This window comes from Ornithorhynchus anatinus, chromosome 4, assembly GCF_004115215.2.
Source record: "Ornithorhynchus anatinus isolate Pmale09 chromosome 4, mOrnAna1.pri.v4, whole genome shotgun sequence".
Taxonomy (NCBI): Eukaryota; Metazoa; Chordata; class Mammalia; order Monotremata; family Ornithorhynchidae; genus Ornithorhynchus; species Ornithorhynchus anatinus.
The window spans coordinates 27573530-27587243 of NC_041731.1; the positions used below are offsets into that span (position 1 = coordinate 27573530).

The following is a 13714-nucleotide window of genomic DNA, read 5'->3' on the forward strand; positions in this document are numbered from 1 at the left end:
TAATGATAGACCTACCAAAAGAGGCAGCACTAAGAGGCTAATATGGGAAAGTTTTATTAACATGTTTCTCTGAATTCTGCCTTAAAAATTAGTCCACAAATACTTATACAGATCCCACAAGGGGATTAACAATTGTGTGGTGTGGAGAATGCGTGTGAAGAAATATGTCCATATAAAAACTATAGTTACAAGGTGAGTTGCGGGGAAGAGTGGGTCATGGAGAGTACTGTGGGGTTGGAGAGTGTTTAGGGTTCATCAGTGCCAGCTTCCTAGAGGGGGTGGACCTTGAGTTGTGACTTACCAGAAAGGAGGAATGTTGTGTGAAAAACTGGAGCAGGGAATATTTTCCATCCCGTTGATCCAATGTTGAATGTCCCTGGATCGCAGAGAAGATTCCTGAGGCCATGTGTCCTCTCCCTCACAGGCTTACTTCTCACAGCCAATGGTAGCCGCTGCTGTCATTGTCCACTTGGTCACGGATGGAACTGACTATCTGGATCAGAAACAGGAAACCATCAGTGTCCAGCTGTTGGACACTAAAGACCAAAGTCATGATCTGGGTAAGGGTATTTTTCTCAGAATGGGGCCCTTGTATCTGACAAATGCTTTCTGCTATTCCCTCCCACTTCCATCCCCATTCTTCAGTCCAGTTTCCTCTTTTTCTGGTTCAAGATGACAGAATACCAAGTGACCCAGAAAATAGTCTTTTGGGGGGCTTCCAAAGCTACATGATAACAAATCAGTGAGAACATCCAGGCACTTCCACCCCAAGTGGGACCCCTTCCATTCCTGTTTTATAATCCAACAACCTCAGACCCCTCAATCCCTTCCTCAGATACTTATTTAAGTCACTTTTAAGGGAAAGGAAAAGGAACTATTTACTGTCAGATGCAAATCTGTCCTCTTCCTTTGGCATCTCTGCTTGTCATCATCTCAGGAGGAAGGAGGTGATTCTTGGAAAAGGGAAAGAATAGGTCTTCTGGTCCTGGGAAATTGGGGTTTCTAAATCTACAAAACACCTCTACTAATCCGTGGAGGTAGCTAGGGCAATCATTGGCACCACTAGTCTCATGAGTATCTGACAACTTCCAGAACACCTCCGAGCCACTCTAGTTAAGACACTGACCAGCCAGTCCTCTGGCCTGCCCCTAGGACTCTGCCCAGGAAGAAGGTGACTGTTCCAGTTTAGGGACCCTCATAGGTCTAGAAAGGTCTTGGAGACCCCAGTGGTGTTTCAGGGGATGCTGAGGTGGGTTGGGTGATCCCAGATAGATCTGGGATGTTCCCAACCTGGAAATTACACTTGGACAGGTTCGACTGCCACCTAGGGCACCTGACGCCTGGGGCTTGGTTTCCTGTTGCCATACTGGATGCTCCAAGCAGCCAGAGTGTCATAAATGTCAACAGGGTTTCCACACAGCTGGATAAGTCTCGTCAAGCTGGAAGCCCAATTTGTCATTTCATCATGTGGCTCTTTTGACCTCGCTCAGTCCTCCTGGAGTCCTGGAAATCTGCCAGGATTATTTTTGGGACCTCTGATGCCAGGTCACTCACTAACAGAGACAACAACTCTACCCCTCATAGTTGATATAGCACAATCAATCCATGTCACTATCAAAGAGGTAAGCCTAAATACCTAAACTTGACTCAAAATTCCTCCATTTCCCCACTCTAGCAATTTGTTGTAATTTCCATTCCCCATAACTACCAAACTTTTACAGGAGGAGCTAGTGAGATGGATTCATTTTAAATCCGCTTCAGCTTCACGCCACCTGTCTCCCAGCTCTCTTGGGCTAGAGAAAAGGCAGAGCAGAGCTCCTAATAGAGAGCAAAGGGACAACAGAACAGGAAGAAAGAGGATCTGGGACAGACTAGCCCATCGGCTCCCAAACAGTCATGCGTTACCTTCGGAATGGAGTAGGAGGTGACACTAAAACCAAAGGCAGAAGGAGTTTGAAATCCATGAAAATTCAGTACATCAAAATGATCTCGCATCTACCTCAGTGCTTAGCACAAACCTTGGCGCATAGTAAGCCGTTAACATTAAAAGTAATTAAAAAAGTAGGGAGGAAGCAGGAATAAGGGTGTGGGGGATAAGAAACTCCTCCTGACTTGCAGTTTTGTGGTCACTAAAACTGATGATGCCTTAGAGTTATAGCAGCAATCAATGGATCCAGCCTATCAGTGGTATTTATTGTTACTCTCCCCCCTTCAAAGCCTTACTGGAGGTTCATCTCCCCCAGAAGGCCTTCTCTGACTAAGCCCTCTTTTCCTTTTCCTCAACTCCCTTCTAAGTCACCCTGATTTGCTCCCTTTACTCATGCCCCCTCCTAGCTCCACAGCTCTTATATACATATCTGCAATTTATTTATCTATACTAATGTCCGTCTCCCCCTTTAGACTGTAAGCTCACTGTGGGCAGGGAATGTGTCTGTTATATTGCTATATTGCACTCTCCCAAATGCTTAGTACAGTGATCTGCTCACAGTAAGTACTCAATAAATATTGGACTGACTGACAAAGTGACTGGGAGAGTACAGTGCAAATGCTAGACATTATCAGAGTCCTCAACTACTGAATCAGCCTCCTGCTGACCTCTCTTCCTCCAGCCTCTTCCCTCTCCAGTCCATACTCCATTCTGCTGCCCGGATCACTTCTCTAAAAAATCATTCTGTGAACATCTCTCGACTCCTCAAATGTCTCCAATGGTCAGCCATCCATATATGCAACGAGCAGGAACTCCTAGGTATCACATCAACAACTCAGCACTCTCAGGAGGTTAAATTCCTCAGACGGCTTCTCTCAGTAGGGAGATATGTGCCCTCTTCTGCTGTCTTTAGTTGGTTGCCTAGGCAGATCAACTGCTTAAATAAAGGAAGCAGAATTCAGTTGGTAAAAACTCACAACTAGGGGGTTCAGTAGGGTTGGAAGTCGAAATGGTCCCTGAATTGCACATTGACCCTTCCTTCAACTCTAGTCCAGGCTAGTGTGGCCTAGGTGATATTAGCTAGTGGTATGAATTCAGCCACCCATTTCCAGTGGAACAAACCACCACTGGAAATTTGTGGTGGGTAATAATAATGTTGATGATGGTACTTATTAAGTGCTTAATAGGGGACATGCTCATTTCTAAGTACTGGGGTTGATACAAGTTAGTCACATTGCACAGAGTCCCTGTGCCACATGGGGCTCACTAAGTACAAAGAAGAACTGATATTGAATCCCCATTTTACAGGTAAGGAAACTGAGGACTAGAGAAGTCAAGTGACTTGTCCAAGGTCACACAACAAGCAATTGGCAGTGCTGCGAATAGAACCCTGGTCCTCTGACTTGCAGGCCTAAGCTCTTTCAACTAGGTCTTGCTGATTCACTGCCTAGCCCATCCAGGGCTAACTAATTTTACAGAAGGTTTGAATCCTGTGAATGGGGGAGGAAACACCTCACCTTTGGACTGGCTTCTCTTTTATTTAAAAAAACTCAACTATAGAATAAGTTAGAAGGAGCCTATTGAGTCTCTGTGAGGAGTGAGGTTTGCCATCCAAAGAATGGACTCAGCAAGCAGTAAACTAGGGCAAGGACGTCTTCTCCTGTTCCTTCAGTTAGGTCACGAAAAGCAACGTAATCCAGTGGAAAAAACACAGGCTTGAGAGTCAGAGGCCCTGAGTTCTAATCCAAGATTGTCCAGTTGCCTGCTGTGTAATTTTGGGCAAATCCTTAACTTTTCTGGGCCTCAGTTTCCTGATCTATAAAAGTGGGATTCAATACTTGTTCTCCCCCACTCTTAGACTGGGAACCCCATGTGGAACAGGGACCATGTCCATCCTGATTATCCTGTATCTATTCCAGCATGCAGCACAGTGCTTGGCATGAAGTAAGTCCTTATCAAATATTATCATTATTATTGTCATTATCATCATCATCATCATCATTATTCTGTCTAATAGCAGTCCAGGACCCATCTTGACACTGAAGAGAGGCTGACCCACCTTCCAACAGATGCAAATTTAAAGGCTCAGTGACTCTAACTCATCAATCAGTCATATTTATTGAGTGCTTGTTATGTGCAGAACACTGTACTAAGCACTTGGAAGAGTTCAATACAAAAAAATTAGCAGACATGTTCCCTTCCCATAATGTGTTAAATACAGGGGTGAAAATGACTTCATTAATTCCCATTTTTTAGCCACCTCAATTTATTTGCTTTTGACATTAACATGGACTTTTTTGAAGTGAAGAGGTTTCTGTTGCTTTTTCCAGATTTCAGTGAACTTCCCTTTAGAAAAGAGTCCGTCACTAGCTCACTGCAGTATTCTCACTATGAATCAGTCATTCAATAAATGGTGTTTATTGAACATTTTGTGTGCAAAACACTGTACTGAATACTTGGAAAAGTACAATACCGAGGAGTTGGTAGGCCTGATTCCTGCCCATAAAGAATTTACATTCTACTTGTCTCCACCCCTCCCCCTGTCCCATGCAAACCTCCGCCACCAAAAAATTTAAAGAGCCCAGTTTTATCCAGCTCTCACTCTTCCACTGCCCCTTCCATCTTCTCATCCCCTCCCGCCTTAGCAAGAGGTGACTCCTGAACTGAAGGAATTTGATATAGGAGCAGGAGGGCAGGTGGAATTTCAGACCTCCAGTCCATCCTCCATCTCTGAGCTAAGGGGCCAGTTAACACTACGGATACTCAAATGGCCATTTGGGACTTTATTTTCCAAGAGTCAAACTGAGCCTCGTCATCCTCCCCTCCCTCCCCAAAAGTTCCCCTCCCCCCAGCCCTAGTTCTCACAGGCTTTGATCCTTACTCACAAACCTAGGACATCAGTAAATAAGTAGTTTGGGGAGATGAATGCCTTTCAATCAGGCAATGTGGAAACATTTGAAATTCGGGATGTGAACAGATTGGTCGGCTCTGGCTTTTTCAGACTGAGCTGCACCTGCTTGAAAGCGGCAACTCTGCTCCAGTCCTCAGACGGCTGATTTCAAAAGGCCCATGAGAGGGGAGGAGGCAGGGAGGTCATTTCAGGGTCAGGTAGAAGCCGAAGGGGAAGGAAATAAAAAGTTTTTTTTATTATTATCATTATTATTCAAAGAAGGGAAACACTTAATAGAGATGCTTTAAAAAGGCTCTATCTCCATTTTTCTAAGGGGGGCAGTTTTGTCTTTTGTATTTGGAGACTGAGCGTTATCCTTTGGATTCCGAGATGACCCACAATGAAAATATCTTTGAGGAATTAAACATACAATTGCAATTTATGTTCTAATTGACAAGAGTCTTATTTCACTAATGAATTCAGACTTTTGATGACAAGAAGGCTGGTGCTATGCACCCTTTTATGTCTTTTATTCTCTGTCGGTCTCTCTTTAAAGCCTTTGCATCCCTCTTTTCCTCCCTTTCTCCCTTTGACAGTCTTGTTCAGCAGGATTTTGTGTGGCATCTATTATCTACGCTGCCCCCAATGACTTCTCTGCATTAAGCAATTCAGTCACAGTTAGGTCACAGTGGTAGAGGGGAAAGGAGATTGGGAGGCGTAAACAAGGTGGAAGAGAGAAATGCTTTGGAGATGATGACTGTGGGAAGAGAGGGTGGGAGAGAGGGAAGAGAGGAGGGGAGAGGGAGAGAGGAGAAGAGAAGAAGGTGAGGAGAGAGAGAAGGGAGAGGGAAAGCAGAGAGACCGAGTAAGGGAAAGAGGAAGAGAAGAAGAGGAGAGAGAAGAGAAGAGGGAGAGGGGAGAGAGAGAAAGATGAGAGAGAAGGGGAGAGGGAGAGTGGAGGGAGAGAAGAGAGATATGGTGGGAGGTAGAGGGGAGGGAGAAGGGGAGAAGGAGAGAGAAAGGGAGAGAAGAGAGATATGGAGAGAGGTAGAGGGAAGGGAGAAGGGGAGAAAGAGAGAGGAGAAAAAGAGGAGAGGGAGAGAGAGAGAAGGGGAGAGAGAGACAGTCTGAAGTGGAAAGATCCAAAGGAACTGAAGTAGAAAGAAAGGACACAATATCAAATTGAAGGACACACTCTCCTTGTCCACAAGTTTTTCTGTAGGGAGAACGAACAGTTTTGGTGTTTGGAGCTCCAAGTTACAGGCCTCCCCTCACGCAAACTCTGGAGCAGCTCCAGGAGACATTCCCCAAAGGTGTCCAAAGGTACTCCAGCCTCTTGGGGCTCAGGTCTGGGCTAGATAAGGGGAAACCTGGAACTGTGGAATGGTGTATGGGGCTATATTTCTGTTTAACACTAGGAGGATTCTGGGGGCCTGGCAAAAACTCCTGTGCATTAGCAGGTGTCCTCAGGGGTTGTGGGCAGGGAACGTCTCTAACCAACTCCATTATGCCAACCCTCCCAAGCACTTAGAATAGTTCTCTGCACACAGTAAGTGGTCAGTAATTACCATTGACTGGAGGTCGACGAACATGGTACCCTAAGTTGAGGGTTCTTCAACCTACTTGTGTTCCGTCCTGAACCCCCATCCAGGATGTCCCAAAAGCCCCCTGAAGGCTCCAGCAGTTTGAATGGCTCACCCAGCGACCTAATTAGTGCAGCTCCAATCTCTAAGTGGTGTGCAGGGCTTGTAAACACCATTCCATTCATACTAGCAGAATGCAGGGTGCAGGGGAGAGAGCAGAGACAAGACCCAAGGGGTTGGGGTGGAGAAGTGAGGGGGGGTGGAGGGAAGGGATGAGAAGAGAGAGGAGAAGGGCGCCTATGGAGAATTGAGAAAAAAAGCGTTCAGGTCTGGGAAAAACCTTCAATCAAACCTGAAATCCCCCTCAGCCGCTTTTGTGCAGAAGCATAAAAGCGTCCTGGAGCTTAGGATATGCCAGTCTGGGAGTGTGTGAAAAGCTTTGACTAATGAGTCTCCTCCCTCCATCTCATCTCCTCTGACAGGTGTCCACGTTCTGAGCTGCAGGAACAATCCCCTAATTATCCCAGTGATTCATGACCTCAGCCACCCCTTCTACCACAGCCAGGCCGTCCTCGTGAGCTTCAGCTCCCAGCTCGTGGCCATCTCCGGTGTGGCCCTGCGCTCCTTCTACAACTTTGACCCCATCACCATCAGCAGCTGTCAGAGAGGGGAGACCTACAGCCCAACCGAGCAGAGGTGAGGCTCTCTCCCAGATCCCCCCACCATCTCTCACCTCCTACCAACAGTTATCCATCTGCAATCTGGCCACCTCAACTCCAGAGCCTGGAGAGAGGGAGGAGCCTTGAACTCCGATGACCTCTGGTGTTGTTGGAAAAAGTCACCATGTTCCTCCAGTAACGGAGATGATACATTTAGTGCTGCACACGCAGTAAACACTCAGTAAATATCATAGATTTGTTGATTGATTGAGATGGGATGAATAGCTAAGTGATTGACAAGTAGGACTAAATGCATCAGTGGTTCAGTACCTAAGCAAAATTAGGGTGGGGAGTTAAGAGATTAGTCAGGGAAAGATTTCTGGAGATGTGATTTAATAGGACTTTGAAGATGGGGAAAATGCTGGTCAAACAGTGGCCTTTACATGGAGAAATAGCACTGTACACTCCCAAGCACTTAGAACAATGCTCTGCACATAGTAGGTACTGAATAAATTCCACTGATTGATTAATTGTTAGGTTTTATTTCTAATAATTATTTGAGAGATAACTCTATGTGCAATAGTTTGCTTTCTCCTCATCTGTTTTTCAGTATTCTAGAAGCAATCTAGTGGAAATCAAGCTCTCATTCGCTCCTCCTCTTTCTTGCTTCCTCATGCTCCTGCTTTGGACATTAGCATCACCACCACCACCACTGGTTTCCCTCCCTTCATGCCCATGAGCTATGTGCAGCTCTATATAATTCATGGGGATTATCCAGTGTATGGATTTTTCAGGACCTTTACTTCTTACCCTCTTCTCACCTGTAGTCTAATATAATGCCATTTTACTGCTGATTAATCTACATACCAAAGAGAAGCAGCAGGGCTTAGTGGAAAGAGCATGGTCCTGGGAGTCAGAGGACTCTGTCACTTGTATATTTTGTGACCTTGGACAAGTCACTTAATTTATCTGTGCTTCAGTTACCTAAACTGTAAAATGGGGATTAAGATTGTGAGCCCCATGTGTCCAACCTGATTATCTTGTATCTACCCCAGTGCTCAGTATGGTGCCTGGCACATAGTAAATGCCTAATACATACCATTAAAAAAAGACTAAAGATAAAAAAGTGGGGAGAAGACAGATCTGTCCATGTTCTGCTTTGTTTGCTGCTTATGTAGAGGTTTGGGAAAGAAGATAAGATTAAAAGAATTGGCCAAGATGAATGTTCTTTCAGTTATCTGGGGATTTCAGTGACCTGTTCTCTCCCTGTTGATTAAAGAAGGACAAAAAAGGAAAGATGGAGAGAGATTGTTTTACTTGGGTAATTTAAGGTATTGAGAGGTTAAACTCTGTGATGCATAACAGAAAGTCATTTGTGGTACACCCTACAAGCTCTGGCTTTCCACTGCCTGCTGTAATTACCAAACAATCCCTGGCCCTCAATACAACCTCACACTCTCACTCCCCCTTCCTCTTTACCCCCCTATGTCTTTGTGCTTGGATGCAATCCCATATTGCAAGTTGGTCCTTTCTCTAAGTCCACATTCAGCCATCCCAGTATCTTGACAATTTGAGCAGGCCTTCATGTCGTGCAGCAGAGCCTTTGCACAGAGTAGGGAGAATGTCGCAGTCCTACAAGAGCTGAAGAATGCCCCTCTTCACTCAAAGCAGCAAGAATGGTACTGATGATCCTCATCATTCTGATCTTTGTCTCCAACTAGAGACCCAGGTTTTATAAAAAAAACCTGCCAGGTTTGGTGGTGGTTTCTGCCTGATTTTCTGTTCCTTCTTTATGCTGAGTGGGGAGTGAGAAGGAAGGTTTGTGTGTATGTGTGTTTGTGTGGGGGGGGGTGGTGGCGAAGGGGGGATGGAGGTCATATCTATAGCTAAATCAATCCTGTCAGTGTGTTCTGACCTAGATTCAGGGACTCTAATCACTCTATGCAATGGACTGTATAAATTCAGAGGCCCAAAGAAAGCAAGATCAGGTTTCAGATGAGCGGTCCAGTTGTGAAAGTTTGGCCAGATCCTGGTACACAAGGGACAGAAGGGGGAGAGAGAGAGAGCCAACTAAAGGAAGTTGGGATGGGCAGGGAGGAGAGCAGGGGCTTAGCAAGGGGCCCATTTCTGTGTGTGTTTTTGCATGCGTGTATGCATCCCTCTCCCTTCCTCATTCCCTCCTCCTGCTCTCATCCAACTTTAAACAGGAATTGAGCAGTTTGTTATGAAATGTGAAATGGTGTGTGTTTGGAAAACCTTCCCCCCAACTCCCTCTTTTTCATGAAAACCCATCCAGACCCCAGAGCCCAGATTCAGAGAGGTAGTTGAAACCAAAAAAAAAAAAAAAAAGAATCACAAAAGTTGTGGCTGCCCCAAAAGCAGCAGAGGACAGGCAGAATGTCAGGACAACAGCTTGGTAAAACCTTTGGCTCTTTCCCCAAACCTTACTGCCATTCAGAAAGGAGTAGCTCTCAGGATTTTTCCCTCATCCAGTCCCTTGGACTCGAAATTTGGAGGAAATAAAGTAGTTCTTGGATAAATGAGATAGAGGCATGAAAGGTAGCTGAGAACCCAGAGCATCTAGTTCTTCTTTTTCTTCCTCTAGTCTGTAAACTCACTGTAGGAAGGGAATGTGTCTACCAACTCTGTTGCACTGTCCTCTCCCAAGTACTTGGTCCAGTGCTCTGCACATAGTAAGTGTTCAATAAAATACCATTGTTTGATTGACTGAGTCTCAAGTTAGTCTGGCCATCACCATCTCCCCTTATTCTTCTTCCTTTTTTTCCTTCTCCCTTATCATCATCATCAACATCATTGTGGGTGCATTTGGACATTTAAAAAATGTCACCATAGTGCCAAATTGAAACAAACTCTGACTTGTCATTCTTGCTCTCATGTAGTATAATGCCTCTTTTTTTATCCCCTTCTCATACACAAAAACATGCATATACACATATGCACATATGCATGCAAATCTATCTCTTTCTTTATTCACCTTCTTGAGATCTTTACTTTGAAATGACATTTGTTCAGTACTTACTATGTTCCAAGCACTGAACTAAGCTCTGGAGTAGAGACTCATTTGCTGTGTGACCTTGGGCAAGTCACTTAACTTCTCTGTGCCTCAGTTACCTCATCTGTAAAATGGGGAAAAAGTGTGAGCCCCTCTGATTTCCCTGTATCTACCCCAGTGCTTAGAACAGTGCTTAGCACATAGTAAGTGCTTAACAAATACCAATATTTTAATTAGTAGTAGTAGTATATAAGCTAATAAGGTTAGACACAGTCCATATCCCACATGAGATTTACAGTCTTAATCCCAGTTTTACAGATCAGGTAACTGAGGCACAGAGAAGATAAATGACTTGCCCAAGGTCATACAGAAGACAAGTGGCAGATCCAGGATTAGAATTCAGATCCTCTGACTCACAGGCCCATGCTCTTTCCACTAGGTCTTGCTCTTTTTCAAATCTATTGTTCGTTATCACCACTATTTGGTGTGTGCTGTGGTGTTGGGGGTGGGGGACGGCAGCAGGGGACTATGTAAATAAAGTCTTCCTGATTTGTCTTTTGGAAGGAGCCTTATCATTTGGTTTTATCCTAATTATGTCCCCAGTTCCTTTGAGCTTACACAACACATACAATTCTAGCGGTTGGCAGGATTTGGAGGTAGATTCAGATTTGGCTTGTTTTGGGCAGGGAAAGTGTTTGCTAATTCTGTTGCGTTGTACTTTCCCAACCACTTAGTACAGTGCTCTGAACGTAGTAACTGCTCAATAAATGCCACTGATTGAGAAGTGGCAGAAGGCAGATAAGAGAAGAAAGAGGAAGGGTTGTCCATTGAATCTTTGAGAACATGCAACATTTCTACACTGCCCCTGAGAATCTTTATCAGGAGGTCACTGCCAAGGAATTGAAAGTCTAGTAACCGCCTCCCTCCTTTTTTTTTTTAATGATATTTGTTAAGCACTAACTGTGTGTCAAACACTGTTTTAAGCCCTAGGAAAAATACAAGTTAATCAGGTAGGACAGAGTTCCTATCCCACGTGGGGTTCGCAGTCTAAGTAGGAGAGAGAAGAGGTAATAATAATGATGGTATTTGTTAAGCGCTTACTATGTGCCAAGCACTGTTTTAAGCACTGGACTGAATCCCCACCTTACAGTTTGAGAAACTGAGGCACAGAGAGCAGGTAAGTGTTGGAGTCACAGTTAGAACCCAGGTCCTCGGACTCCCATGCCCATGTTTTTTTCAGTAGACTTCGCTGTTCCTTGGTATAGTTTATGTCAGAGATATTTGGGAGTTACGGGGGGTGGGGGGGGAGGCAGTCAGTAGTTTTTCTTCTGCTGCTATATTATCTTCAGCTTGATTTCTTTCCCCCATCTCTTTGTACTCTTCTGATAGCAAGAGATACTGCACCCATTCAAATTGACAGACAATAGCTGAGCAACTGATTACTACCCCAAGCAGATTTTAGTGTTCATTTCTATCACACTATTGGGTCTCATTAAATCATTAAGCTCTAAATATACCTTACTAATGTAAAGAGGAATATGTTTAAAATATTGTGAGTATGTGTGTTTGAGTGTGTGTGTGTGTGTGTGTGTTTGTGTGTGTTTCTTTTCCATTTAGAAATGAGGTTTTGAAATTTAGGTAAATATAGTGCCCAGGTTTCTGACTGTTTCATGATGTCTCAGAGGTGTTTCCCTAATTTCAGTACAAAATTAGGTTTCCCCTTCCTGTTAAGAAAATTGTCATCTTGTATTCTGAGAAAGTACATCGGTACCCAGTGACCTTTTAGATGTGATTTGTGTCTATACAACTATGCATAGAATGTGCCTGCTTCCTCCATTTGTTTGATTCAGGCATTAAAAGAATAGGGTTTAGAGTGTTCCTTACGGGCGTTTTAAAATATTAGAGGGTGAGTTTGTCTCAGCCTTGCACCAGACTTTGAGCTATACAATATTTATATTCTTTGGTTTGATTGGAAGATATGAAGTCTCAGCACTCTCATCCCTCTGATATAGCCATTAGGATTAAATAGCCAATTCAGATGGTTTAAAGTCTGTGTCCCCTCATTCTACTTCCCCAGTGTGCATGACCCAGCATATCTTTGGCGGCACAAACTCTACAACAAGCGATCCCCTCCTCACCAATCCGTTCTTTCACTTAGGTCAGTAGGAAAGTCTGTTTGATAGTCCTAGCTGAACCTTTCAAAAAATATTTATTTCTTTATCCTTTTCTACCTCCTTCCATTCCTTCAATATGACCCTCTTTGCCCCTCTTTGGCTTGGATTATTAATACATTTCCAGAGAATCATTCTATTTGGAACCTACTTAGCTTTTCCTAAAAAAAGGACCAAAAAAGTGAAATCAACTGTGATTCCCTATCGCAAGCCTGTTTAATAGCAAAACGCCTTGTAGAGTGGCTTTCATTCAGTGAATGTTCAAAATAATTAATGAGTGGTGCAGGTGATTTATAAACAGTATCAGTGGGGAAGATGTTTTTTCCTGGATCTATGTTTACCCATGTCTTGCCAGATGTATGATCTCCTAAACAATTTCTCAAAAGTTCTATGTGCTCTTCCAAGGAAGGTAGTGGATCATCAGATGCCACCACCCCTGCCTTTGCTCCTCATCTGTAAACAGCTCCAAATTCCAGAAGTGAGAGTTCAGGGACATGGACTAATTATTTCCACCACTGACTGTAGCCCCCCAAAAAAGGGGAACTGGACTTAGGTTTTTAACCTGGAGATACCCAATTTTCACTATAGTTATGATAATTACAATGATGATAACAACAATGAGGATGATAATGATAGGTGATGTCTCCCATCAAGAATGCCTTGATTTTGAGACCTTAGGATCAAAACCTGTGTGAAAGAGTTGAAAATAGTGATAGCAGTTTACAAAGAACTGTTCGCCCTCTCTCATCCCTGCCAGTGGTGTTTCCTCCAAGGCACACAAAACAACAAGTGAATAAGCAGGCAGTGTGCAACGCAATTGCAAAATGCATTCAGAGATTTTTTTGTTTCCAACATGCAGAACCTATTTATGAGCAAAGCGACTACAGCATAGGTACTATAGTTGTCACCGCCCATGTTAGCCAGCTATTTTTCAGGATTCCTTCTGGATTTACCCACTTCAGGGAATGTTCTAAGTGGCCCTTTGGCTCAGGAATCTTCACCAATAATGGCATAGCCCAAGCAGATTTCCCCCAATTTACAAAGTAGGGATTGAGCCTCGGTCTGTAAACTCCTCACTAGATAGTAGCCCCTAAGTACACTGTCAACTCTTTTGGGCAGGAATTGTGACTATCAACCTTATTGTATTATTGCACTCTCCCAAGCACTTAATAAAGTGCTCTGCACACAGTAAGGGTTCCATAAATACCACTGATTGATTTCCTCGATCCCCAGAATGACCAAAAAAAATGGAAACTTTACTGGGAAGTGAGTTGAGGCTTGGGAGGATTAGGCAGATTTTAGAAATAATGGAACAGAGAGGCTGGATTTGGGGTCTTTTCAACCCCTCTGAAAAGCACTTAGGTTTTACCAGAAACTTATATGAACAAGGCAGGGAATTCATCCCCCAAAACTATGGATGCATAAACAATGGCCTTTGCCTCACTGCTGGAGATTCATGGGGGCAGTGGGC

At 44.0% G+C, this 13714-nt stretch overlaps 1 protein-coding gene across 2 annotated transcripts in view; it reads left to right on the top strand.

Annotated features, from left to right (window-relative positions):
• The window catches only part of PAPPA (pappalysin 1), a 276545-nt gene that overhangs the window by 178744 nt on the left and 84087 nt on the right, over nucleotides 1-13714 (top strand). For both annotated transcript variants that reach the window (XM_029063723.2, XM_029063721.2), the window contains exons 12-13: nucleotides 425-560; nucleotides 6883-7096. In XM_029063723.2, coding sequence (XP_028919556.1) covers nucleotides 425-560; nucleotides 6883-7096 — 350 coding nt within the window. The remainder of the gene's footprint in view (nucleotides 1-424; nucleotides 561-6882; nucleotides 7097-13714) is intronic.